At 39.0% G+C, this 26,822-nt stretch overlaps 1 protein-coding gene and 1 long non-coding RNA gene across 4 annotated transcripts in view; one reads left to right on the plus strand and one right to left on the minus strand.

Annotated features, from left to right (window-relative positions):
- LOC310915574 lies at nucleotides 1-4,291 on the minus strand. Of its 2 annotated transcripts, none has more exons than XR_014591181.1 (3): nucleotides 4,204-4,291; nucleotides 1,055-1,150; nucleotides 1-563 (listed from the first exon to the last, which is right to left on the minus strand). It is a non-coding gene; the product is annotated as an uncharacterized lncRNA (long non-coding RNA). The 2 variants fall into 2 exon arrangements; XR_014591182.1 differs by lacking the exon at nucleotides 4,204-4,291 and adding an exon at nucleotides 2,544-2,921.
- Nucleotides 4,243-26,822, plus strand: part of ZC3H7A (zinc finger CCCH-type containing 7A) — a 26,658-nt gene continuing 4,078 nt past the window's right edge. The window contains exons 1-19 of one of the 2 annotated variants that reach the window (XM_083872544.1): nucleotides 4,243-4,261; nucleotides 10,818-10,921; nucleotides 12,106-12,145; nucleotides 12,911-13,108; nucleotides 13,647-13,805; nucleotides 15,363-15,443; nucleotides 15,528-15,569; nucleotides 16,395-16,422; nucleotides 16,944-17,224; nucleotides 18,539-18,746; nucleotides 19,721-19,785; nucleotides 20,486-20,678; nucleotides 22,333-22,494; nucleotides 23,120-23,316; nucleotides 23,553-23,650; nucleotides 24,657-24,838; nucleotides 25,362-25,438; nucleotides 25,988-26,121; nucleotides 26,514-26,619. In XM_083872544.1, coding sequence (XP_083728670.1) covers nucleotides 10,854-10,921; nucleotides 12,106-12,145; nucleotides 12,911-13,108; nucleotides 13,647-13,805; nucleotides 15,363-15,443; nucleotides 15,528-15,569; nucleotides 16,395-16,422; nucleotides 16,944-17,224; nucleotides 18,539-18,746; nucleotides 19,721-19,785; nucleotides 20,486-20,678; nucleotides 22,333-22,494; nucleotides 23,120-23,316; nucleotides 23,553-23,650; nucleotides 24,657-24,838; nucleotides 25,362-25,438; nucleotides 25,988-26,121; nucleotides 26,514-26,619 — 2,319 coding nt within the window. In that variant the 5' untranslated portion in view covers nucleotides 4,243-4,261; nucleotides 10,818-10,853. Of the gene's footprint in view, nucleotides 4,262-4,505; nucleotides 4,605-10,817; nucleotides 10,922-12,105; nucleotides 12,146-12,910; nucleotides 13,109-13,646; nucleotides 13,806-15,362; nucleotides 15,444-15,527; nucleotides 15,570-16,394; nucleotides 16,423-16,943; nucleotides 17,225-18,538; nucleotides 18,747-19,720; nucleotides 19,786-20,485; nucleotides 20,679-22,332; nucleotides 22,495-23,119; nucleotides 23,317-23,552; nucleotides 23,651-24,656; nucleotides 24,839-25,361; nucleotides 25,439-25,987; nucleotides 26,122-26,513; nucleotides 26,620-26,822 lie in introns of those variants that run through there. The other variant, XM_083872543.1, reaches the window with a different exon arrangement.

Here is a 26,822-nt window from a genome sequence, read left to right on the forward strand (position 1 = left end):
TTAACGTTGCACTTTCCAACACAGAGCAATCGTTGATCCTCGCCTGTCGTGGGCCGGCTCAGACGCCCCGGGAGGGACTCGCTCCCTCTGCTGGTCCATGGCAGCGAAATTTCCCTCGGATGGAGTGAGAGAATTAATCCACGGCAAGGCGGTAACGGAGGGGCTGTTTACGGGGTCTCATTTTTGCGGATTACGATTGAGACATTGAAATCAATCCAAGATATAATCTGTTGCAAAAAACTTACACCGCCTTCCACCAATTCCAACAAAAATTTAACATGCAGGAAATCTTAAATCAATTTTAAAAAACGCTACATAGTTTCCCAAGAAAACTAAAGGTTCGTCGGCAATCTCGGGCTCATACCACGAAAGTTACAGTTTAACTTGCCCTGTGGCTGTTGTCAAACACTCCGCTCCCCCTCCACCACGGTCAATCTCGCAGCGACAGCAGAATTCATGTCCCTGCCAGGACAAGTGCACAAAGCAACTGAACTCCGATGGCTGTTGGACTGACAAGTCACAAACGCAGCTCTGCAACGTCCCATTTGTGTAGCTGAAAGATACTGATACACTGTCTAACTCAAGTCTGAGGGTAATCAAGTTATAATATACACATGCTTAAGAAAGAATAAGCAAAAAGTAAAAAAAACCCACCACCATAATCTCTTTATTCATACACAGGTAAGTGTTGTCTTAGGATGGACAATATATAGGATATTTTTTTCTTGCATGAATTAAAAAACCCATACAGACTGATGTAGTTTCTGCTAAAGTAAAACTCATCCTATTTTCATGGCTCAAACTCATAATCTGACTGGTAACTGCTGGAAATTATAATGTATAATTTCATTAGCATTTAAAAAGGAAAAGCTGTTGCAGTTTCAGTGATGCAGTGGATCAGAGTTTTCAAAAACATGGTATGCACGTGAGAGAACAAATAAAATACCACAAAGAGCTTAACTTGCAGGCAATAATCAATTTTTTATCACAGAGGTATTGAGAATCCATCAATACCAACAAAAAAAGCAGAAACAAAACCTAATATTGGTAGTACCTTTAGCCAGAGTCCTCCTCCACAGGGATGGCTACAGGAATGTGCCATGGATCTTCCTGTTCTGCTCAGAGAAATGTTCACTCACTTCTGGGCATCCTAAGCAAAAGAGCTGTGTCAAGTGCTGGCAGCAAATTAAGGAATAACCACTAACTGCAAATTGACTTTTAGAATGGATTACATTAGAGTATATTTAATTTACACATGATTACTTTGACTGAACAGCAGTATTTTGGTTAAGTCACCTTTGGAAGGGAATTGTTCATACTCTAATTCAGTTCAGTTTAATTTTGCAGGTTTCTCTTCTCATAAAGTTCCAATATGGTTGAAGTATTTCAGTTTGGTTAATTCATGTCAACACCTCCAAATATGACTTCACTAAAGGGGTTCTCCTTTTCATACTCCTGTTTTGTATAAAGCTCTGTCTTGGTGAAATTTTATAGACTGTATAGATTCTTTGTTGTAGAATATTTCCTTGGGTAGTCGTTATAACATATATTCATGTCTGATCACATCTGACTTTTTACAGATGTTAAAGGGAAAAAACGGAATTTTGCTGGTTTAGTTATTCAAGGAGATTATTTTCCTTCTCATGACATATGCAGAGCTGGAATAACCATACATTCCATAACCACTGTTTGAGGAAACAGAGCAATGTCACTATCCAAATATTTATTTTGTAATTCTGAGCCTGGGAAAGGTCAAGAGCTTGATTCAAATTAAAGAAAAAAGCAAACAAACAAACAAACAAACAAACAAAACCAAAAAACACTAGCAAAATCAAAAGTTTTTTGAAGGGAGTACATTCCTTGAATTATCTCCACACATAAATAACTTATTCCCATCAGAAATTCCAGTGAGCTGTAATCCTCATGTCAAAAAGTGCTGCATGACAAGGAGTTCAGATGCTGCAGATTAAGGAATACACTGGAAAAATTTATTTGTCTTCCACTCATCTGGAACTATCATTCACACCCATGCAATCCTCTTGATCGGTAAGCACATAATAAATATGAGTTCCAAACCAATTTACTTTATAAAACTTGAATTATAAAAAGTCAGACTGGTTTTGTCTCCTCTCTAGAAGTTGGTTTAAGTTCAAGAGAAGCCCCTTTGCTTGCTTTGTTTCATAAATTTATTCCAGATTTTATAGGAATATAACTTTTAAAGTCAGTAACTTGCTCAATAACCTCCTAATTCTAACACAAAATTTATTTTGTTTTCTAACAATTTGAAAGGCAGTGTATTTATAAAGACATTTTAGTGATTTAACTTCACCTGATGTGATTTTCAAGCTGACATTTGCAGCCTATATTACAAGTAGTCAGGAATTCCCCAGCAGGCCATTCTCTCCAGGTGAACAGAATGCAGCAAATCCTATCAGCAGGCTTGGAAAAATCAGCAGCGTGATTTATGCAATACTTATAAATCAAAAGGATTAACAGCTAAGATTAATATTTTCATTGTGTTATTACCAGCCAAAAGGTTTTACCTCAGCAGTGGTTTGTTGTTCTGGATGAGAATGATCATGCTGCTTGCTTTCTTAAGCTGCTTAGTGTTCAAACAATTGTAATTTGGAATTGGATAAGCCTTCTTATCATTTTTATGGTCTATTTCATGATGTATGATCTATGGATATAACTGTTGTTCTATGCATGATCTTTTTTTTTCTGTTTCTCTCATGTCCCTTTAGATTCTGCAACAAGCAAAGGCCAAATTTCACCATGATTCTTAGAGATCTGTTAAATGCCATACTATACACTTAACCACTAACTATTTAATCTCTGACTGCTGTGATTGAATTGTCACAGTCTCAAGAATAACAGGGCTGAGATCAGCAGGAGGTAATTCACCCTTTGGAGCTGGGAAAAGCCTCGAGGCAAAGCTTCAACAATTTAGACACAGCCCCTCTGTGGTAATTAGAGTGGAACAATGTTTAATACATTAATTTATTAATAATTAATGTTTTAGGCCTCACTAGGTCAAGGAACTTTCCATCAGCATAACTTCACCCAATAAACTGCTAAGTTGGCTGCATTCCTTCCCATCTTGATTAGTGGTAATCTTCATATTATACTGGTTAGAATTTCTAAAGATTTCTTTATGCAGTGCTACTATACAGGTTACATCAGTTACCACAGTATTTGCAGGTATTTATATTTGTAGGTATTTGTACCACAGTATTTGTATTTGTACAAAACTGGTCAACTGCACTACTGACATTGCCATCACTAATGTTGCTCAAAAAAAGGAAACAGAATCAGAAAATCCTTAGTTGTAAAGGACCCACAAAATCACTGAGTCCTACACAGACAGGACAGCCCCAAGAAGCCCATCATGTGCCTGAGAGCCCTGTCCAAATACTCCATGAGCTCTGTCAGGCTTGGTGCTGTGATCACTTCCTTGGGGAACCTCTTCAGTACCCAACCACCCTCTGGGGAAGAATGTTTTCCTCATACCCAACCTAAACTTCCCCTGATACAACTTCCACCATTCCCTTGAGCCCCGTCCCTGGTGACCGGAGCAGAGATGAGTGTCCACCACTCCACTGCCTGCATGAGGAGCCCCCAGACCACAGTGAGGGTCTCTGACTTCAGTCTCCTCCAGGCTGAACATGCCAAGGGACCTCAGGTACTCCTCAAACGGCTTCTCCTCCAGACCCTTCACCATGTTCGTCATGACACTATCAGAACACAATTATGTCCACAGTCAGAAGGGGGAAAATCCAATTCCTCTCATTTAAGAGAGGACTGAGGAGATTTCCAGCCCGGCCGTTCTGTGGGCAAGGGCGTGTGTGCCCCTGCCCGGCCCAGGGGAGGTGTCCCCGCCTGCACCTGCCGCTGGTCTGACTGGCCTTGGGCCTCGCGCTCATTCAGAGGCCTTTATAGGGCAAAGGCATTTTGATTTTGTGCATTCCGACATGAGAAACCCCAGGTGACACCAAGCCCTGGGTCCCCCGCACGCCCCCGCCGCCTCCCCGCCCTCAGGGCAGCGCCCCCCCGGCCAGGAGTGACGTCATTGGGCGGAAGGAATCCCGCGAGCTGCCACGTCAGGCGGCTTCCGGGAGAACCAACCGGAGCCTTAAAGGGCCGCCGCGTCCCGCTGCCTGGAGCGGCGGCTCCGAGTGGTAGCAGCCCCGGGCTCGGTCGTACCCGTGTCTGTAAAATCCGCCACACGGCATCGCCCGCACAGGGCCACGGACCGGCCGGGGTGGGTTCCGGCCCGCTGAAGGGAAAGGAGCGCGGGGGCGGGGCCGCAGTCAGCTAACCAATCAGCAGCCAAGAACTTCCCAGCCGCCCCCAATCAGAATCACCGGTTCCCAAAACAATCGTGGCGAGCCAATGGGAAGCCCGCCCTGCTCGCGCCGGTCTGAGGCCGCCCCCGGGCTGTGCCCGCGGCCTCCCGGCAGCAGGGGGCGCGCGGGGGCGGCGGCGCTGTGCGGGCGGCGCGGGGGAGGCGCTGCCGCCGTTCTCGGTGTCGTTATCGCCGTCGCCGCCGTCGCGCCCGTCCCGCCGGCCCCGCCTCCCGCTGCGCTCCCGCGGCCTCACAGCAGGTACGGGCGGGGGGAGGGTCCCACACGCCGCATCCCGGAGCCCCCGCGGCGCCCTCCGCCCGAGGCGGGGGCGCCCAGACGCGGCCGGCCCCGTTGCCGTTCCGCCCCGCTCCGGGCGCGGGGAGCCGAGTCCCGCCCGTCCCTTCCCGCGCCGCGGGGCCGCCGCTCGCCGCCGAGGAGGAGCCGCGGGGCCGCCGTGCCCGTCCCGCGGGGGGCCGTGTGTGCGCCCGGCCGCGGCCGCTGTCGGTGCCCCGGAGCCGCGGTCGGGCCGGGCCGGGCCCCCGGGGGCTCTCCCGGGCCGCCGGAGCCGCTCGGCGCGAACAAAGGCGGCGGGCGGGCGCGCCGGGCGGCACAGCCGGCGGGGCAGGAGCTCTCCTGTTGCGCCGTGACGGGAACAAATCCCGGAGAGCGCTGACAGCGGCCAGGCCGGGCCCGTCCTCTGCCCGCGGCCCCCGGGAGGAGTTTCGGGGCTGTCCGCGCTGACAGGTGCGCGGGGGGGGACTGCTGCCGGTCCTCGGCCCGCCGAACGGGCCCGGGCCCGCGCCTCCGGTGTGCCCGGGCAGCTCCGCCGGCAGCGCTGGGAGCGTTTCCTTACGGAAAGTCAGAACTGTCTGACAGGAAGTGGGAAAGAAACCCCAAACCAACCCCAGGACCAAAACCAGCCACGAAACTCAAATATTGTCGATTGTAGTCACCTGTAGCAGATCATCAAAACCGAGTGTCAGAGTTTATCTTGGTTCAAATCCTGTTGATAAATCTGGATTTATTGCTAAGATGCTTCTCCTTCAGTTGGGTTTTTGGATCTGTTCTTTACTGAAATATCTGAGAGAACTGTAAACCGAAGTCTTCCAGCCCCTCTTCTTAATTTCTTGGGGAAATTAAGTGACTTCACAAAGCGTCTTTGTTCTCTCCTGTTCCTTACATGGATTTAAAAAAAAAAATGTAGCAAAGCCGTGAAAATAGAAAATAAATCTTGAAAACTATCTTATTATTTTGTGGATAAGGGAGGAAGTGAGAGGAGACTAAATACCAAAGGTAAGTAAAGAATGAGAAATGAATAGGTCTTAAATTGCTGCTTACTGTTTACTTTTATTCAGATATTTCATTTTGACTACAGTCAAGTTCACTTTTTAGAAATAAAAAGTGGAACTGCGTTACGTCTGTGTTAAGTGGTTTTTTGAGCTGACATAGCAGAATTCTGTGATTGTGGCCAGAAGTACTAGATTAGGCAGAGGAGTTAACTCAGAACTATTGAAATGTGTTGTGTAATGTGTTTCCTGTTTCTCCCCCAGCATCTTGCATGTTTGAAATGTCTCATACAACAGCTCAATGATGCGTGAACATGAACATAAAGTCTTTTGTGCTTTTGCTCTCTGAAGAACACATTTGTTTTGTACGGATTTTGTATTGAGGTTTCTATTTTCCCTTCCTTGTTTTGATGCCAATCCAAATCTGATGAGCAGTTTACAATCTCTGTAAGGCATGCTTTAGTTTGCACTGCAGTTTATTATCTGTAATTATGCTTTTAATCTGTCAGGTGGTTGGGATGGGCAATAAAACGGCTTTGACAAGTCTGCTTTCTGGCAAAGCTTATTCTGGGATGGCACGTACTTGATGTCCAGCTAGATCCTTGGCTGGTTGGAGGTAGGGGTAGTGTAGCTGTTTGTGTCAGTGGCATCTCCTGGGGAAGTGATTTGGGTGTAGCTGCCTGTGTGCCACTTGTCACTTGGCTCTGTCGAGGCAGAGTTCTGCTTTCCTGGGCCCCCGGGGTGGGCATTACACGTAGGTATCTTTTGGATCCAAAAGCCTGAATGTATTGTGCTTGTTGCTGCTGTTAGTGGTGCAGGGGGCAGCAGCAGAGATAGGCTTTTACTTCTGCTAGGTGAGAGGGGTTTATATTGCCTGCCTCTTAGTCATATCTTCACTCCTGCTGGTTCTGTTTCAGTCTTGCTCTTCTCTTTGCAGTATTCCCTTTATTCTGGGTGTAGCTTCTCTCCTCTGGAGTACAGTTTTCCTGTATGGAAACATTGGTGAACTGTTTGTGGTGGTGTTTTATAAACAAGCTTCTGGTTACATAGACTGACCAAAGTTTTGACAATATGATGTTATAGATAATGGGTTAATTTCTGCCAGAATTGAGGGGGAGAAGGCTGATGCTAGAATACAGGAGGGGAGTCTCTTCACTTGGTGTGATTTTATTCTGTGATTCAGCTGAACCACTGAGCCTGGTAGACATCTGTCAACTGCAGTAATGATAAAATTTTCAATGTGCTTTGTACTGTACAGAGATCTAATTTGAGATTCCTGTAACCCAGCAAATGTGTTAATAGTGAACTTGGTGATTCATGGCAGGAGGGTATGCTCCTGTAATTTAAAAGAACACACCTATACACTATCCTTGCTTTGTAAGTTTTAGTTCTGTGGAGAGAGAAATGCATCAAGGATCAACAACTGACTTCCAGTTGTTTTCAGCATTTAGGCCTGAAGGTGCAGAGAATATTAACTTATTTATAATAGCCAGAGCCATAAATATCTATAACAAACAATAACAGAATTATTTGGTCAGCTGAAGGTCATTAATTCCCAGGGGGGAGTAGTTCTGGTTCCCAAATGATGTCATGCATTTTCAAAGCATTCTCCATTCATCTCTAAAGAAACAATCTGCAAAACTCTGTGCAAGAGGAGAAAGATCAGTCCTTCCCTGTTCCATGGGACTGAATTTTGCTCTCTGGTCCTGCAGGTCAGAAATGGAAAGGCTCAACTCTCTATAGTTTTGCATAGTGGCACCTTCCTGTTTACAATAGTCAAGGCCTATATTCTTTCTACAGAAAAACACAGTTTCTATATTCTGTATGAATTTATTTACTCGTGTTCCAGAGATTTGCTTTGCAAAGATAGTCTAGGAATTGTGCTCAAAGCTCTTGTGCCTGGATGTGGCACATGGTATATGCTAGATAACATGAATGTCCTTCAAAATTTATCTTTAATGCCTTAGAAGTGCTAAAATACAGAAAGGGAGAAAACTGCCTTGCCATGTGCTGGAAGGAAGGGAAATTACCAGTAAGAGGCATAAATGGCTTTGTACAAGAGAGCAGTGGAGGTGTTCCTGCCTGCCTGCACTGGCACAGACCTGTTGTCCTTGGTATCTCCTGTTTGTGTGGCTGGACCAGCATCTGTCAGAAAAGGTGTCCCCAGCTCCTGGCAGAGTCCTCGCTGTCACTTGGCTCCTGTTTCTGGGAAACAGGATGAATTAAAGCCTGTGATGAAGATAAAACAGGATAAATTGTTCTTTAAAATGTCTAGGCAGCTTTTTTTTTTTTTTTTTTTTTCCTTCACTGCATTTAGTAAATTGAGCTTGTATTGGTCTCATAGCAGCAGTTGTGGAAATACTGCATTTAATGTAACAATTAGTTCTGCCTGTGCTGTTAGTTAGTGATACATTAGGCTGCCTTCCTTTTTTTCAGCTCCCCTCCTGTTTTTTCTTTACTTTAGGTTGTTTCTCTCAGTGAATTGCATGAAGAGTAAAAACAACAGTAGAGGCTTTGCTTTTCTTGTAATTTTTCAAACAACAAAGCAGCATTTAGACTGTTTAAATGTATGTATGTATGTATATAAGTTTATTTTTCTTTCAATTCTATCCCTGTAAATGGAGAAGGGCTGTTGCTACATAGGTGGGGGTTTCATCCTGGAAAGTGGATGGATGACATTAAAAGGCAAGACATGATTGTTATTTGCTTGTATATAACTGAGTCTTAATATGTTTCTGGTTGCTTCAGAGGATATAAGGAAAATTCGGGTGAAAGAGATACTGTTAAAGGTGCTACCTGAAACAATTTTAAATCCTCTGTAAAATCAACTATTGGGGCAATTTGATTGTCAAAGTATTCTAAGGAAAGATAATTTTTGTCTGAATAGCTTGTGGATGCAAATGAGTTGGAAAAAAATAGAAAACTGCTTTGAATAATACATTTCAGCACTCACATATGGTTCATCATTTGCTAGCTAGTCTTATATATGCAATGCCAGTTTGTAACATTTCCATTAACTTGATTGTTGTGGATCTGCACATCCTCAAGTTCAATATATTGTTCTCTAATGTTCTTAGAGGTGATAAATGCAGGTGTTACAGTTTTGGACTTTTTTTGTGTCTGCGCAAGTTGGGATGGAATACTGGGATTTCTTAAAATTAGTAAAGCTGATTGTAATATTTCCCCAGATTGTGGCGTATTCCCTCTTGTGTGGCAAGGTATTGTATTGTCAGCTGTTAATTCACAGGACTAAAATGTGTTTTTCAAAGCTTTCTTCTGAGGGAAAGCATGTGCTAATATTCATACTTTCTTTGATTAGTGCGAGAATTTCTTATTCTTACAAGACTTTGTTTGAATTCTAAAACCTAATCCATGAGCGAGTAAATAAAAACTATTCAGATGCCAAATAAAATGTCCTTTAGGCATTTATGTTTTGATTTCTTCCTGAATACACTGTCATTTATTAAAACCTTTATCATATATCATAGTGTGTATATATATATATATATATCAATCATAATAATACATCTGATGTATTACTAACTTATGGAAAAAAGGTGATGCATAAAATGACATGAGAAACAGTTAGTTCCTCTCTGGAGAGTAGATTACTGAGGGCTATTTATATACCCAAGCAAGCAATAGCTGAGAAATTCCTGTTAGTGAACTATCACAGCTGTCCATGGTATTTATCTAAAGACTGAGTTTTATATTCATGTTTTTTATAAAGCTTGCTCTTACTGAGGTCACAGTGGGAAGTGAGGTGAAATGGGGACCTTGGAGTCCTTCCAGTAATTTGTTTAGAAAATTATTCATTTTCATGCTCATTTTAGGAACTTATTACAACAGGACTAATTCATAATGACTTGAAGCAGTCTAGTCTTGATACATTTGTTTAAGGAGCTTTGAAAAAGGTTTGTAAACATTATTAGAGCTGAAAATTCGTTAGTTTGTTGCCTTATTCAGGCAACATTCTCTGAAATGATTCAGAGAGAGTTTGGTATCTTCTTCAGCCTGCTTCTGTTCTCAGTTGGGATTTTGTGGAGTTTGCTGTGGGTTAGTTTGTTTTTCATTTTACTTTGTTTTCATTCATCTGCCAGTGATGTGATGTGAAATGGCAACCTGGCACAAAATTCTGGCTCTTTTAAACTTAGTCTCAGGACTAACAGAAATGTACTGCATGTGGTTCAATTTTTTAAACTATAAATTCCTACAAAAAGTAATTTTTCACAAAACATACCCATTTCCTCTAGCTAAAAGCCTTTTTCTGAACTTGAGTATTTTGAGAATAACACTTTGTCCTACTGGTCTTTTTTTATGAAAAATAAGTTGCATTCTTCCATCCCAATTGGGCATAACCATGTACAGTTGTGACAACATACTTCAAATAGCCTTATATTGAAGGTTATGCAGATCATTTTAGCTTGTTTAACTTGAGCATTTGTAAATCCAGTCAATTAAAGAAAAACTTAAAAAAAAAAAAAATCACTGATTGAGACGAATTGAATTGCAATGTCAAGCTGATGATGTGGAGTTACATTGAAGTAATCCAGTTTTTCAAGTGAAGTGGGTAGTCTTTGCTACTGGTAAAGTGTCCAAGGTTTTCACCTTGTCTGACTGGTAGATATTAATAAAGCAGTAGTGTTTGCTTCTAGTTTCACCTTAGTGCTTGGGGGATGATGAGGTGCTGTAGAACTAGACCTTGTGGTAGCTTTCTCATCAGTGTGGTTTTTATTATTAAGTATACCAGGATCTTGAGTTTATTACCACTTCAACAAGCAAATAAAAGTGTAAAGCTCTTAAAAGGGAACAGACTTCAGCTCAGTTTAGCAGTAATCCCTGAAAAGCTGGGCTTGTAGCTTGGTGCAGTTACACTGATAGGACTCTGCATCCTCTGGAGGAAGTGAGTGGAAACCAATGATAAATTAGAAACTGGAAGAAAGGTTCTCTACAGAAATATTGTGTGACTGGGCACTGACGGGGGGCGTTGGTTTTGACCTGGGGCTTCTCCCTCTGTCTCTGTGGGGGCTTCAGCTGCGTCAGGAGTTTCTGCTGTGCTCTCTGAAGCTTGGTGCAGAATCATCTTTGTACAATGGACTCAGTGTTGGTGTGAGAGTGGATCCTTCTGGGCCAAAGGCACACTGAAACCTATTATAACAGCCATTTATCTCTCTTCCTTTTTGAGGAGTGGCATATCCGAAAAGTGGATGTTCAGGATAACATGTCCAATGTGTCGGAAGAGAGAAGCACTAGACAACAGGACATTAAGAAAGGACTCCAGTTTATAGAGTATGATTTTGTGGTTTTTATTCTTGTATGTTCATTCACATGTGTATATATATATTTCTGAGAAGGGCCTGTATTTCTGGGAAGGGCCTTTAATATTTTTCCTCAGAATATTTGCTAGCACTAACATGTTAAACAGGGAGCAGCTTTAAAGAAAAGACAGCACATCTCTTTGTTCCTAAACAGAGCAAATTGAAAGTGAGAGGTTATTCCTTTCCTGCCTTTGAGAAAAAATAGCATTTAATCTTTTTTTTTGTGGGTAGAAAATGTTGCTAGCCTGATAATCCATCTTAAGAATAGCTACACCTAAAACTAGGTTGCTACTGAAAGGGATGGGTTTGCTCACCACTACCTAAATGTTTAAACTCTCTGGAGCTAAAATTTAAGCATTTGAGAAATCATCTGAGTATTTAATTTTCATTTGGGTCAATGCCAAATTCTTTTGAAGTTCCTGGCTGTCTTAAAATAATTTTGAAATTTCACTGCTCATATATGGCATTCTTAGATAACAAAAACAAAATATCAGCCAACCAACCACCAAAAAAACCCAATGACGAAACCTTTCCCCACAAAATCCTGACCATTTAAAAACTATTTAAAAACTGAATCTCAGTTAACTTGTATGCAAAAGGAAAGGATTCCTGCTTTTCTTCCTGAAAATGTAGAAGTAAAGACCTTTTTTCTGTCCTAGAGAAAATCTCTGTTGAATGTCATATGAAAGAACTCCTAAAATTCCTGTTGTGTCATTGGTACGACTTAATTAAAATTAATGTGGATTTCTGACAGATAATTTGTCATTTTATAGTACTAACTAGAAGATTGCAGTTCTCCTCATCTATTATAACATGGTTCTGCACAAGGGAGGAGAGGAAGGAAAATGCTTTTAAACAAAGAATAGTGATGTCTTAAACTCTCAAAACATTCAAAACCTTAACACGTTTTTAACAGCAGAGTTCAGATTGACCATGTAACTTCAAAAGAAAGTGAGCCATTAGTAATAAAGCTCAGTTTTTAATGAAAACTCATCTACAGCACTTTTCCTTATTCAGTGCAGGCTGTGGGCAAAATTCAGAGATTTGCCTGTTGCAGAAGCAAGGCTGCTTTTACTAAGAACCAGCATTCCTCAGTGTGATTGTCTTTTAAGCAATATGTATAATAAGTGAAGCTTGTAATTTTTTTTTTTCTAGATCCACTTTACCCTATCCAGGGACACAAGAACAATATGAGGTAATTAAATGACTTTTTAATTTCTAGAAGGATTTTTAACATAGACCTATATTATTATAGTTAATCTTGGTTTTGATCATTTAGGTGATGATATAATATGAATGGTAATTTAAAAAGTCTCAGTATTGGAAGTGAACAACTACTAACATTATGATACAGGTATTCAGATATTTGGGTGTCCTAAATTTAGTCATACAGGAAATTAAATGAAATCTTTCTGTATTGGTGTTGAGGATAAATTTGGGGCATTAATGGAGTAAAACTATGTGCTATTCTAAGTAAAGTTCAGAGTAGCACTCCAGAAGTAAGATAAAAGGACTTCAGTCACAGAAACCTTCAGCACAGATTTTGTTTCTGTATGTGTTATGGTTTGCATAATTTTGGCTTGTATTTTCAGATTCATCATTTTAGTTTTTTTTTTTTCCAGTGGTAAGGTGGTTTCATTGGATTTGAGAACATATTAGATAAAAATGCAGTCATTCACATTTTGATTAAAAGAGCCTTTTTGCAAAAGCATCTTTTGTGTTCTCCTGCTTTGCCAGCTGCTATGGCTGCTGCTTGCTGAAAGACTATATGGAACACGTAGATGCATCTTTGAGATTGTCTTGGAAAAATGTCAGAAGAAAAACACTAATGTAGACAAAAGTTTTGCATTTTACTCAGATTACATGAAGTTAGAAGTATAAGTTTTCTATTTAAAGTTTTCCTTGGAGGTATGGGAGATAAGCAACTGCTGTTGATGAGTTTTTATTTTCTCTGTTGCAGTTATTTATACGAGATCTTGTTAGAAATCTTTTTCATGAAGGAAATGATGTATATCAAGAAGGTGATTGGAGAGGATCACTGAATCATTATACAGAAGCTATAAACATAGCTGATTATGCTAATTCAGAAGAAATCCATGTTTCTGATGATGTTTTAGAGAAGCTGCATGTGAACAGGATCGCGTGTTATTCAAATATGGTAAGTTTCTGTTTAAACTAGGATTTCTCCAGAACAGGATGCAAACAGGGTATGAAGACACAAAGTCTAGTGAGTGAAAAGCTCTTGATGGCAGTTTAAGGATTGACATGTTTCAAATCATCACTTTGGAAGGTTCTTTAAAAGCTTTTTACATGTATAATTGAGGTATTTTAGTTGCTAATACTAGAATTAACATAAAAGAGTATTACTAGGCTTGGAATTTGATGGAACAGTATTTTTATCCATTTACACTGCTGATTGCACTGAGTTGGCTGCTTTTCTCTGTGGAACAAGATGGCTCTTGTGAAAGAGCTAAATTTTCTTTGTGACTGTTACTGGATTTTACATAATGATGGCCCTGCTTGTTTTTAGTTGCCTAATTTAGTGACTTAGCAAAACTTCCAAATGCACTGTGTAGTGGCCTTGGTGAGTGTTTGATAGTGCTTCAATACCTTTGTCCAATACAGTTCAAACTCACTATTTTCATGACAGTAGAACAGTTCTGATTAGTGGCTTTTTTCTTTTTCTCTCCTCCTAGGGATTGCATGAAAAAGTTCTAGAGGACTGTGAGGTAGCATTAAGATTGAATGAAAACAATTTCAAAGCTCTCTATCGCAAAGCAAAAGCTTTGAATGAATTGGGAAGCTATAAGAAGGCTTATGATGCTGTAGCAAAATGTTCTCTTGCTGTACCACAGGTGGGTAAATTGTATATTGGTGATTATTTTTAAAGTTTTGAAACATACACTTATTTTAAGACCAAGGTTGTTTCTTCTGGTTTGGGTTTTTTTTAATGCAATAAAATATTTTTTATTTCTCAAGCCTTATTTTTTCTTGTGGAAGTCCAGACTGAGGGCAAAGATTATGGTCCCCAAGCTCAGTTTTTTGTGTTAAATTTCAGTAGAAGAAATGCAGTGGGGGTCAAGTGCCATGAATGCTTGCAATAAGCACTAGAACCACTGAATTAATTGTTAAAAACTCTCTATGACATGAAGAGAACCCCACCATAATTATAATGTACATTTATTCTTTTGATAACTGCATTTTAGCTTTCCAAGTAACATTAGTAACCGTGGTACCAGTGCATTGTCCTGGCTGTGAATCACTTGCTGTGCACCCCAAATGTGGGGCTCTGTCTGTGATAGCAGGCACTGTGTGGTGTGCATGTGTGGAGATGGTCTGTAGACTGAAATGTTGCTCCTGAGGATCTGCTTTCCATGAGTGTTTGTGTCCTTCAGGGCTTTAATTCCACCTAAACCCAGTTTTGTTCTCTGGGACCCTTCATAATGCAAACTAAAATGCTGCGAGTGAGGCTGATTAAGAGATTTCACTTCAAAAATGCATTCCTGAATTGAATTTACATGCTGATGGGATCTTTACATGCTTTGCTCAGAATAGACTGATCACAGGATAAAATACTGACTTGCTGCATCGAAACTACAGTGAGCCACTAGACAAAGTGTTGGGCATAGGTTTGCCTCTTGATAAGAGAGAAGGTTTCAGTTTTGTTTCCAATGACATAAACAGCTCATCTGAATGTGTAACTTTGGACTTTGGATCCTCACTTTGCACTTCCAGATCTGAATGTTTTTGCTTAAGGTTAATATGCCTTTATGTAAGTTTTATAAATAGCTTCTTCTAGCTTCAGGGCGTGATCTGAATAAATCTTAAAGTAATTTAAATGGGTAGTTATACTGTAGGACAGAGAGAAATATGATGACATTTTCAATTCTACTTGTATGATGCAATGCCTCCCAAAATACAGAGGGCTCATTAAATACTTATCAATATCATGTAGTAGCTTGTATGGTAATCAGGAAAAAAGCAAAACAACAAAATAAACCTCCACCCCCTTAAAGAACGAATGCCTTCCTCAAATAAACAAACAACACCCACCCCCAAAAACAAACAAAACACCCAAACAAACGAAAACCAACGACAAAAACAAACCCAAAACAAGCAAAAACCACCCAAAAAACCACTTCTGAATTTCTGTGATTTTGGAAAGCTTTTATATGATTTTAAATCCAGATAAAAGGAGAAGGAGGATACTGTCCATTTTCTGTCAACATAGTTTTTGCTTGAGGGTAGCTGTATTTTCAGATCTGGTTTCAGTTCTGTGTTTGTGAAAGAATGAAGCTGCATTTTGAGACATCCTGCACATAGGGATCTTGCAGAACACAGACTGAGATATAAACAGATGTCTTTGCTTGATGACTACATGTAAATTCTGAAATTTTATTTATGTCTTTTAGGATGAAAGTGTGATTAAGCTTACCCAAGAACTAGCTCAAAAACTAGGGTTAAAAATAAGGAAAGCATATGTTAGAGCAAAGGTAAGATTTTATTTTAACATTTTATGTTAAGCTTTCCCTCTTTGATATGAGATTGTATTTAATGAAAGTATCTTTTCTTTGTAGCCACCCTCCTCAAATTCAGTTTCTAGTGATGTATCAGCTCAGGTAAGGTTTTACATGTTCCAAGTGCAAGTTGACTGTAAACTTCAGGCAATAATTGTTTCATAATTTCATGATGATAAAGGGACAGTGGTACAATTGACATTTTATATTAGAGGCTGTTATTTGGGACTTTAGGGTTCTGTTATGTTCAGTTTTGATGTATATGTAGGGCAGACTAGGACATGAGATTATTATTCAAGTTATCTTTGTTGAATAAATGTTAGCTAAAAGATTAAATCCAGTGCAATGCATATATTTATTTTTCATGTACTGAGGCAAAAGTTAATTTTTTTTTTATTATTTTTTTTTTCTTTTTTAAATTTTATTTAGTTGATAATTATCAGAATGAAGGTGCTGGGATAAAATCCCTTTTATTTATATTTATTTGTCCAAATTTGATCTTCATTAGCTGCTGAACTTGCATTTATCTTGCTCTTTGTAATGTGTCTGAATAGCAGTAGTGAAGAGGAGTTCATCTTTGTCTTACAGACTTTTTTCACAGGAATATAGACAATTTAGCTGTAAAGGAATGAGGAAATGTAGGAACAGCTCATTTAAGATACCATTTAGACTCTTTCATTCCCCGAAGTGTCATTCTCACTTTGGTTGGTTGGTTGCAAATTTTTAGTGATATCATGAGTGGATTTCAGTCTGCAAATGGATGCTTTTTCTAAAAAAATATTTGACCTTTAAATTTCATTAGACTTCATAAATTTGAGATTTTATAAAACCTAAATTTGAGAGGGCTTACATTCTTTGTCTGTAAATATATATTTGAAAATTTTTAATGGCTCTTGTGGCTGAAAGGTATTTTTTTCTCATTTACAGAATTCTTCTGTAGAAGATATTGAGTTAGGTGAGTCTTATGTTACATTACTAATGCTAGGGGGCTAGACGTGCCATACATATCTCACTGCATTAGGAAAATTTGGAAGAAAATTCATCTGGTCGTTTGAAAGTACTGGGGTAAAATTCTGATCTGTTTATCTCTAAAGCTGCATGTTCATGTGGCTGAGCAGATTTCCCTTTGGCCTCCTCAATGTGATACAATTGTAACTACTCCTGTAGTGATCCTCTCTATACTGTCCTCTTCAGCTTGAAAAAAATAGGGAGGGGAGAATATGCCAAAGATTTAGTAAAGTATCAGGTCTGTAACTTTTTCTGTCTGTTTTAGCTTGAGTGATAAATAAACACTGAGATGAAGATACACATCATTTGGAAGCTGATAGAAACTGAAAACATTTAATGTGGTTTTGCTTAAACATTCTTCACATATCTTCACTCCCTCACCCTCCACATTGTCAGGGTTAAAGTTATGCAAGGACTTCTCGTATCTTTGAACAAAGATTCCAGTCATTCCCATCTTACCTGTTTCAGATTTATCTGACCAGAAACAAGAGACGGTTTCTGCCACTTCTTCATCAAACTTTGTTTCTGAAGTGTCTAAAGTGTCACCGGTCCCTCTTCCACCTTTACCTGCTGTTATGCCTCTTCAGATGGAAAAGGTTCCTTTGCCTTCTACAGTGTTGTCAAACGGAGGGAATGCTTCTTTCCCTATGCCAGAGGCATGTTTAGATTGTGGAGATGGAGATATAATTATTGGAGAAGAACTTGATGAGTTACTTGATTCTGTGCCTGATACAGATGAAAGTGTAATGGTGAGCCTTTTTTGCCTGTTTTCTTTCTTGAGAGGCTCTCTTTATGAGTAAGATCTCATATTTTTATCAGGTGGGCTAGTGGTGAGGTTTGTGTTAACTTTCCTTGTTACATTGAGCTGTCTTTGGACATAATCAGTTTGATTTTATTTCAGGTTCAGATTCTTGTAAATGTGGCTGTACTACTACTTCAGAAATACTGTTATGCTACTACCAATGCTACTTATAGGAAGTACTGTGAAAAGTGAATTGGACATTTGAAGTCTGGGCTAGTGTGGGTTTGGTTTTTTTTGAGGGGGTTGTGCAAATAAACCCTCATAGAGCATGAGCAGTGTGTTGGAATGCTCACCCTCTGGCTGTAGAAACTACGGTTAAACATAAGCAGAAAGCTTTGCAGCAGAGTAGTATTGGGCTGTGGCCTTTTAGGATGTTCACTGCTATCTCTGCATTCAGAGCTTTGTCCAGATCCACCTCCTGACTGAACAGAAGTAGACCATCCTGAGTCCTTTTATATTTTCAGAAGAGATATTAGAGAAATTTAGTTCTATCAAGTGTTGTTCCTACTTACAGCATTATGCCAGACCTAGAGCAGGCTGTGAGGCTTCCAGAGTTCTGCCAAAATGAGAGCTCTGATTGATGAGCAGAGATGTCTGAAATTGTTATCAAGGTTACTGACTCCCTGCTCTGGCCCTGGCAGTCATTGGGAGTATTTGGGCAGATTTTGTGCAGACCTGCTCACTCAAAATCCAGACAATGAGGGAGCTCCTTGGGATGGCAGGAGGAAGGGAGGGGAAAATCTCCCACTTGTTTTGTCCCTAACAAAAGTGTACAGAAGGATATGTTACTTTTAATGGGAGGAAGGAATGTGACCTGGCCTTTGCAGAATGTGTTATCATTTGGTTGGATCTGAGGATTTACCTCAAAGCCAGCTCATACCTCTTTGCTGTACTAGAGTTTGAATTACATTATCTTTATTTAGAAAGAAATACTGTTGGTATCTGTCTCTTCCTACTCTTCCCTGGTGTCTGTGTTTTTAACATAATTTGGAAATTCAGCTATGATCTGGTGGATAAAAAAATCCACATCTCTTACTAACTTAGTAAGTGTTTGATCAGTGGATAATGCCTTGCACCTGGGGTATTGTTTAGGGTTTGGTTACTGCAGCTCTATGCAGGACTGTGGTGTACCTGTCATTAATGTTTTTCAGTAGGTTTATAAAAACTTTGCAGAAACTTGACTAAAATTAACTGTTGCCGATTATGTTCCTGAGGCCTTTCTTGTTTGGTCTGAACACTTTTTTAAATATTTTTTTCCCAGCAAACTACAGGAGCTAGAGGACCTATTCCTGCAGGGAGTGTAGCTCCTAGTGTACCTTTCTCTGCCTCTTTGTTGGGGACACTACCAGTTACTGCAGGATTTGTTCCTCCAGCTTCTCTTTCAGAAATCTTTTCACAGCCTTTGGCTTCTTCGCTGGAAAACTTTTGTTCACCATTAAGCACCTTTTCAATCAGTGACCCAAAAAGAGGTAAGAAATGAGTCTTAATATTTAACCTCTTATGATGATGGGAGTTGTGAATGAGACAAGTGGCTTTCCTTTTTAACAAATTATTTTTTACAACTATTAGTTATATTTAACACATAACATTTGAGCTGTGCTAATAGTTTTTGAGTGTTGGTTGTATGCAAGAAATTCATAAATAGAGCTTTTATTTCCTTGGGGTCTGCATAAGGAGGCTCCAAGCTCCCTCTGTGTAGTTTTTCTGTATCTATTATGTAAATTTATTTGTTTCAGGTGAATAAGTTTAAAGAAGAAACACTGTACCCCCAAACTTTTTTTTTTTTTGTGTTAAACAAACTTGCTCTTACAGCATGACAGTATTTGTCATGATTTGTCATGAAACAGGAATTCTAAAAGGGTAATGTAATTCTAAAAGGGCAATGTGTACCCTGAAAAGGTACCAGTATTACATGCTTGGATTCAAACTGCACAGCCTATAATTATGTAGTGAAATCAGGTATGTGAAATAACAAGATACAAATAACAAACTACAAAAGATAAAACAGAGTTTTGTCTTTAATTGCCAGTTTTACAGGACTATGCTGGCTTTGAAACAAAGCCAGATTTACAAAATAAGATAAAAATTGAAGAATCCTCTTACCCCTCTTTCATCTCCTCATTTTTTCATAGTCAGATATTATTTCTCTTGCTACCCTTTTTGTACTGCTCAAGTATTTTCATGTTGCTTCAGTATCTGCCAATACTGCTGGTGGTAACCAGGTGTGTATTTTGAAGATGATTGGCTAATAACTTTTCAGCCCAGGTGTTTACAAGGGGTTTTTACATAATTTAAAAAAAAAAATCCCCTTCTTGTAGCAAACAAATCTTCAGTGTTTGTCAAAAAACCAAAGCCTCTGATATTTCTCAGGAATGATAAATTACTTTTTCTATGGGATGTTCTGGGGAGCTAATTTAATTAAAATATCTTTTTATTCCTTTAGACATCTCAAGTTCAGCTTCTAGAGATGGAACTCCAACACTTAACAGCAATAATTCCCCATTGTTTGTACGTATTTTTCATGTTTTTCACACCAGTTTAAATGTTAACACCTTGGAGACTTTACACAGATCTGAATTTTTACAGCTGAAGTTTCTATTTTTTAAAAAAATAGCACTTCTGCCATGAAAAGTGGGTTCTGGCTGTGGGAACTTACAGGAACAGTAACAAAAAATTTACAGAAGTTGTTTTATGTATGCAAATTTTGACTAATGTCACAACCATTACTCCATTTTGAGGAACTTGCTGTAAAATACTGTTGAATTGTAAAATAACCAATCTAAAATCCTTTATGACGTGAGTACCAAACACTAGGCATCCTGAAGAGCTGTCCCAGTACAGGAACAGAGCAGATGCCACGGTGTGTCTGAGGGTCTGTCTGCTCCCTGTATTGCAGTCGTGCCATGCATTTTCCATCACGCTGCTGGCATTGATTGCCTGGGGAAGGGTGGCATGAGGGATTGCATCCTCAGGAGCCACGAGGGAGTAGTAATTAGCTTGCAGAGGCTGCTGTTTTGCCTGTACCTGGTTGCCTCTTGATTTATGCTTAGTTTGTGCTGTTTATGTGGCCTCTATAAAATCTCCCTGTCCTTTCTCAGGTGTGTGTTTGAAGTTCATATCAGATTTGAAGAAAAATTTCAGTAGGTTAAATTATAATTGCTGATAAATAAATTCTGTGCATCAAGTAAAATATGCTTTCTTTCAACAGATAAATGGTCCTAGTAGTTTGTTTGGATCCGAAAATTACGTGGGAATTGCAGGCCAAACTAGGAGTGACTTTCCCAATGTTTTTAGCAGTACAACTCCTAATATACCTGTGTCTCCAGCACTGGCGGGAAGGAACCCACTGGAAGGCACACATGAGCTAAGACAGGCCTGCCAGTTATGTTTTGTCAAAAAAGGTAAGGAGCTATTGGACTTGATGGGGTTCATTTTTTTTTTTTAATTAAAAAGCATACATTTAAAATCTTCATGTTCATAATTTAACACCGTTGGCTTCTAAACCACGTTAATCCTGACCTGTTCTTTGCAGATGTAGCACGATCTTATGATTGGTGAAATATTTCAACCACTATTTTATCTTCTTTCCTCTTGTCTTTATTTCTTGTCCTAATAGATTCTTGATTTCTAAACCCAGCACAAATCACCACATGCTTTCCCTGTGTGTGAGGTCATTCACATTCTGTATCCGCTTTCCTCCCAAACCCCAGGGTACTGTGAAGAGTGACACCTTTGCTCAAGACTAAATAAAACTTGCAATACTCTCTCTGATTGGCCATGGGGAATTGAACTGCAGTTCAAAGTACCTGGTAACCTTCACATCCCATCTGTTTTATTGTTCTTTCAAACTAATTCTAAGTCATAATCATGAGGCTTCCAGACCTTAGTAATAATTAACTCCACTGTATTGACTTAAAGGAGCTTAACCAGTATTGGTCATTAATATAACTAATCTTCTAGGCCTGAGCTGTTGCTTTTAAACAGTCATATTCTAGAGGCAATAGCTTCTGTTAAAACTAATCTTAAAAACAAGCATTGTGTTTAAAGTTACAGGTATCATTGATATTTATATACTAATAAAGAATTGTATCGAGACCTTTAGGGAATGACTATTGTACCCCTAAGCAATTCTGTACTAGTTTAAAATTATTTTTACTAGAAAAATCCACAAAGTGAAGTTTGAAAAACCATAGAACATGTTTTGCTAAAGCTGGAGCTGTAACATATTGGTGAGGGTACTTAGCACGTTCCTAGCTTCACTTTTTATGTCAATGCATCTGCTTCCTCTCTTTCTTTCCTTCTCTATCAAAGCTTTTAAATGTCTCCTGCTTTTACTGCCTGTTGGAATAACATGGTTCCATCATCTTGTCCAGAGAAAACTGGGTCATGCTCTTCTTCAGTTTCATGAATAGCAAAATTCACTGAGCATTGCTCATCTTCAGATGCTCTTCCTGATGTCTTCATTTAGTACCATCCCAAAAACGGAGTTTGGAGCGGGGCCTATTTTTGTTTCCAAAATCACAAAGTTCTGGGATTGGCATTATCTTTTTGGCACATGTGAACTTCTTACTGAGTGTGTTTTGCCTCTGAACATAGTACCTCTCCTAATAAAATAAATGCTGAAGGTTAAGAGAGCCATTTACTGATCACTGGGATTCACTTGCATTGACTTAGTATAGATCAGCAATTTAAGTTTTAAACTAGTGTTATTAGAGTGGATACTTTGGAATTTGAAAAAACACAGCAATTTGCTGACCCAAAGCAACCTTAAGGTTGTAACACAGCATCCCTCCCCAAATATAAAATAACTTATGGGTTTTTATCTTGCTGAGACCGCCTTTTGTAAGTATTTGGGTTTTTTTTTCTACTTTGCTCAACGTGGTGGTTAATGACTTTTAGTTCTTCAGAGCTGCTGGTGCAAGTAGGAATTTTATACAGTGTGTTTGTGTACTTTGCTTTCGGGCTTCTGTGCCAGTCTGTGTATGGACATGTTCATGTTTGATGCAATTTATGCAACTATAATGCAATTTATGCAATTTTCTGTGATTGTTTCAGGTCCTAAATTATTGGATTATGCTTACCATCCCAATTTAGAACATAAATGTAAGAAGGATATTTTAATTGGCAGAATAAAAAACTCTGAAGATAAATCATGGAAAAAGATACGTCCAAGACCAACAAAGACACAGTATGTGGGACCATATCATATATGTAAAGGTAGGTGTTACAGAGAGTAAAATGGTAATGCCTGCACTCAAAAGTAATACAATTTAGCTTTTCCATAGTGAAGTATAGAAGGATTTTTTCTTTTTTTATTCTTACGGGATGTGGAGAAGGAAGTTCTGGGTTATTTATAATTTCAAAGGCTGTAAGGAGAGTCATATTTTGACCACTAAGAGGATTATTTAGAGAGCAGGCACTATACTTCGGTACTGCTCTCCATCGGAAGTAGTTTTGCTTTTGAGTGTTGGATGATTACTGTTAAAAACAGCAGCAAAGAAACATTTTTGTTAGACTTTTGCAGTATGTATACTTCTGATGCAAGCAAGATGAGTTGTGGATTAATGAGCAGGTTTATTTGAGCAGAGGGTATTCTGGGTTCTCGTTGCCCTAGATTAATGCAGGATAGTTTATGGAGGTCTGATTTAGCTGTTTTGAGGAGTTTTACGTTTTCACCAAGTCATTCAGCATAAGGTTTTGCTTCTGTTAGATTCAAGTGACAAATTTACAACAGATCTCTGTAACTTCTTTATTAAAACTATTTGAAACTGATATAGTGAAAGTTTTAAGATGGATTTCCAAACCAAGTTGTGTAAAATGCTGTTCAATGCTGTCCTTTGAGATGTGGCTGCTGAGGAGGAGTGCAGGTACCCTGGGCATTGCACCTTTGCCTATTGCCAGGAGGAGATCGATGTGTGGACACTGGAGCGCAAAGGAGCCTTCAGTCGAGAAGCTCTTTTTGGAGGACCTGGGAAGATCAACTTGACTGTGTCCCAGCTTCTTCAGGAATACCATGGATTATTTATGTTTCTTTGTGAGGTGCTGTTTTATTTCTCTTCACACAATAAAAATGGGAATAGATAATTAAACTGTGTAGGAGGAAATGCTTAGGTTCATGGATGACTATTTTGTAACTTTTGAAATAGGTTTTTAGAAATTATCTGACTGCCTTTAGATTAGAGACTAAACGAAGTATCTGTTAAAATCTTTAAGGTAAGGTAGATTTTTAATTGTCCAAAATATATACTGTAAAATTACTTGTTTTTATATTCCAGAAATGTTTTGATCACAAGCCCAGAATAATAAGCAAAAGGAACAAGGATAACTCATCTTCTTGTTCTCACCCTGCTATGCATGACTTTGAAGACAACAAGTACGTTTGAAATATTATCTCTATAAGCTGCAATTTAAAAGCAAAGGCAATTTTTAGTAATGACTTTCATTTTCTTACCTGTTGGTCAACTTCTCTTCCAGCTGACTGTTATGCTTTGGCAGTATAGGCAAGACAGACTTAAAGAGCAATGTTTGACAAATATAACTAAATTAAAGTGAGCTAATTCTTTATCAGTTACTCAAAATTGGTGGTGTCTGCCCTCAACTTTGAATCTTAGGGGATTTGGTGTCAGATTGTTAATAGCTTATCTACCTGGTAATCTATAATGCTCTAAATAGATGTAATGTTAAATTAAAACAGGAACTTCTAATTTGTTGTTTCTTTGATACGTTTTTCTTGTTTTGCTGTAGTTTTAACTCAGGTTTACCTTAATTACAGTGTATAAAATAGACCATAGTCCTGATTAACGCAGTTGATAAAAAAACAATGTGAGGAGTGTCTTTAATTATTCTTGTAAAGTTTAAAAAGTTGTTATCGTTGCAATACTGTAAAATAAGTTTTGGAGAATTAAGAGACTTTTGTCTTTGCATGATGTAAAAGAAAGTGGGAGCATTGGAATTGCTTTGTTTGTATTCCAGTTCCCTGAACTGAGGAAGCACTGCTGCTACAAGAGCTAGGCTGTTACTGTTCTGCATCATCTCTTCCTTAAATGGTGCTCTATAAAGGAATAAGTACGTGGGTTAGTAATTAGATCAGGATATATACTTGAAAGTGGACATGATCTGCTTTCCTTCTTGGAAACTAGTGATCTAGCTGGATTGAAATCAGTAAAGCTTTGCAGAAAAGGGATTCTGGATTCCCAAGAGAACTGTTTAGTGCTATTTAGCATGTTTACTCAGCCTAGAAACAATGCTTAGACGCGACCTCCTGGGAACTTTCCTGACTTTCTGATTTCAAGTAAAAAGTGTTTAAAGGATATTTGAACAAGCTGTGGGGAAGGATGGTTATTTTAAAGAGTATCTGAAACTGACTGTTTTCAAAACAGGTGCCTTGTCCACATTTTGCGAGAGACTATGGTGAAGTATTCCAAAATCCGCCCTTACCAAGCTCGGTGTCAGCTTGACCTGTGCAGGCATGAGGTGAATTATGGCTGCCTACGAGAGGATAAATGCTTTTATGCTCACAGTCTGGTAGAGCTTAAAGTCTGGATAATGCAAAAGGAATCAGGTATGTTGAGTAAGATACTCACTTCACTCTTCATTGTATTGCCACTTCCTCTTCTTGACTCCCTCTGAAATTAGTAGCTTGAGATCAGTGCAGGAAGCAAGCAGGAGCAATCTGCTGCCTCAGCTTGCATTTTGGAGAGGTTTTCCATGGTACATACAGTGAAGATTTTACAGTGATGTTGGCATTAGAGCTCTAGTACATTATGTTTAAATACTGAAAGATCCACCTTAACTTTTGTGAGCCATCTGTCGTCATTTCAAAACCTTGTATGCTTTCCATTGGGATGATACAGACAATATTTATGTTTTGGATGCCCTCACTATGTTCTTAAGTGTTTGTGTATGTATGAACATAACCTCATATCCATGATACAAATGTATATCACACGTGTGTGAATACTTACACAATATACAAAAGGAAAAATGGGTAAAAGCTTTGGAGCTTCAGTAACATTTCAGTTCAAGCATGTCTGTAAGGCTGCAAAAGTCATAAGTACTCAAAGAGTGTTTCCCTTCCTTTACAGGTATTTCACATGATACTATAGTTCAAGAATCAAAGAAGTACTGGCAGAACATGGAAGCCAGTGCACATGGATCACAGGTATTTTCATTTTTCCGTTCAACTAACAGTGCAGTGACTGTGGTGATAATACTTTTTTTATGTGCGTATATAATGTAGCTTATTTTAGAAATTACTTCTTTAATGATCTACAAATGATCTTTTTGCTTGCTCACTTAGACTAAAATGCCTGCTCTGCTGCTGTGCAAATCCTTTTTTGTTTTGCTTGTTCTGTCCCAGGTGGGACATAAAATGTAAATACAATTTCAAAGTCAGCTGCTCTAGGGCAATTAATGATCTTTTCAATATGTGGTGCTTTTATGTGTTTAGTTTGTACATACTTTCACAACTTCAGGGTACATATAACTAAATCAGAAATAAGTTCAATAAAAAAATGCATTTGTTAAGAAACGTCTAGTTTGGAATGACAAGTTGAGCTATTACAAGGCATGCAGTGTAATATCAGCTTCCCAACGTGTTGAAATCTCTGCCACAGGGAGAGATAATTATAATTAATAATTATGTATGGTTTTCTTTGCAGATAAAAAATACCTTTAATTGTTGTTGTTGTTTTGGTTTCTTTTGCTTAAGGTTCTTGGGAACCAAACGAAATATGGATCACTTAATTTGAAGATGAAGTTTGTTTGTAGGCAGTGCTGGAGAAATGGTCAAGTTAGTGAGCCAGACAGAAACAAAAAATACTGCAGTGCAAAGGCAAGACACCCGTAAGTAAGATCAAACAGTGAAAATTCTTCTGTTTTGTCAGCCATTATTTAAAACCTCTTTTGGGAAACAGTTGCTTCTTAGGAAAGAATCCTACAAGGAATTTGAAGAAAAACCAAACATACTGTAGTAAGACAAAGCTATCTCTTTGTAGTATGCTAATAATTAGTACTGGGAAACACTTTAGTTGCTACCAAAATGTTTGTGTTTTAGTTTTGGAGGGTTTTTTGGTATTAAGAGTTTTGGTCAAGTTTCAGTAGAACTTCATTTAATCTTAAATACATGGTGAAAGCTTTAAAAATAAACTCTCTCAGCTTTTGTGGTTCTGCTTCTGTGCAGAAATTGTGATTTTTTGGAACAGTATTTTGTTTCACTGAATGCTTGTGGTTTCCAGGTGGAGCAAGGATTGCCGTGTGGTGCTGGTAATGTCTAATGAACGTAAGAAGTGGATGACCATTCGTCCTCTTCCTGCAAAGAAACAAGTGCCACTGCAGTTTGATGTATGTTAATCTAAGACTAACATTTTGGTTAAGAAAATAGATAATAGTCACTGGAAAATACAAGTACTTGGGCTGGTTTCATCAGTTCAGCAGAAATTCCCATGGGAGTTGGTAGGAAAATGTTCATAGTTTTTCTACAATGTTCAGCCTTAGAAAAGCACTGATCTCATGTGACTACTGAAGTCCTTACTTGTCAGTGGAAG

The sequence above is a fragment of the Zosterops lateralis genome, assembly GCF_965231275.1.
Source record: "Zosterops lateralis genome assembly, chromosome: 15".
NCBI lineage: Eukaryota > Metazoa > Chordata > Aves > Passeriformes > Zosteropidae > Zosterops > Zosterops lateralis.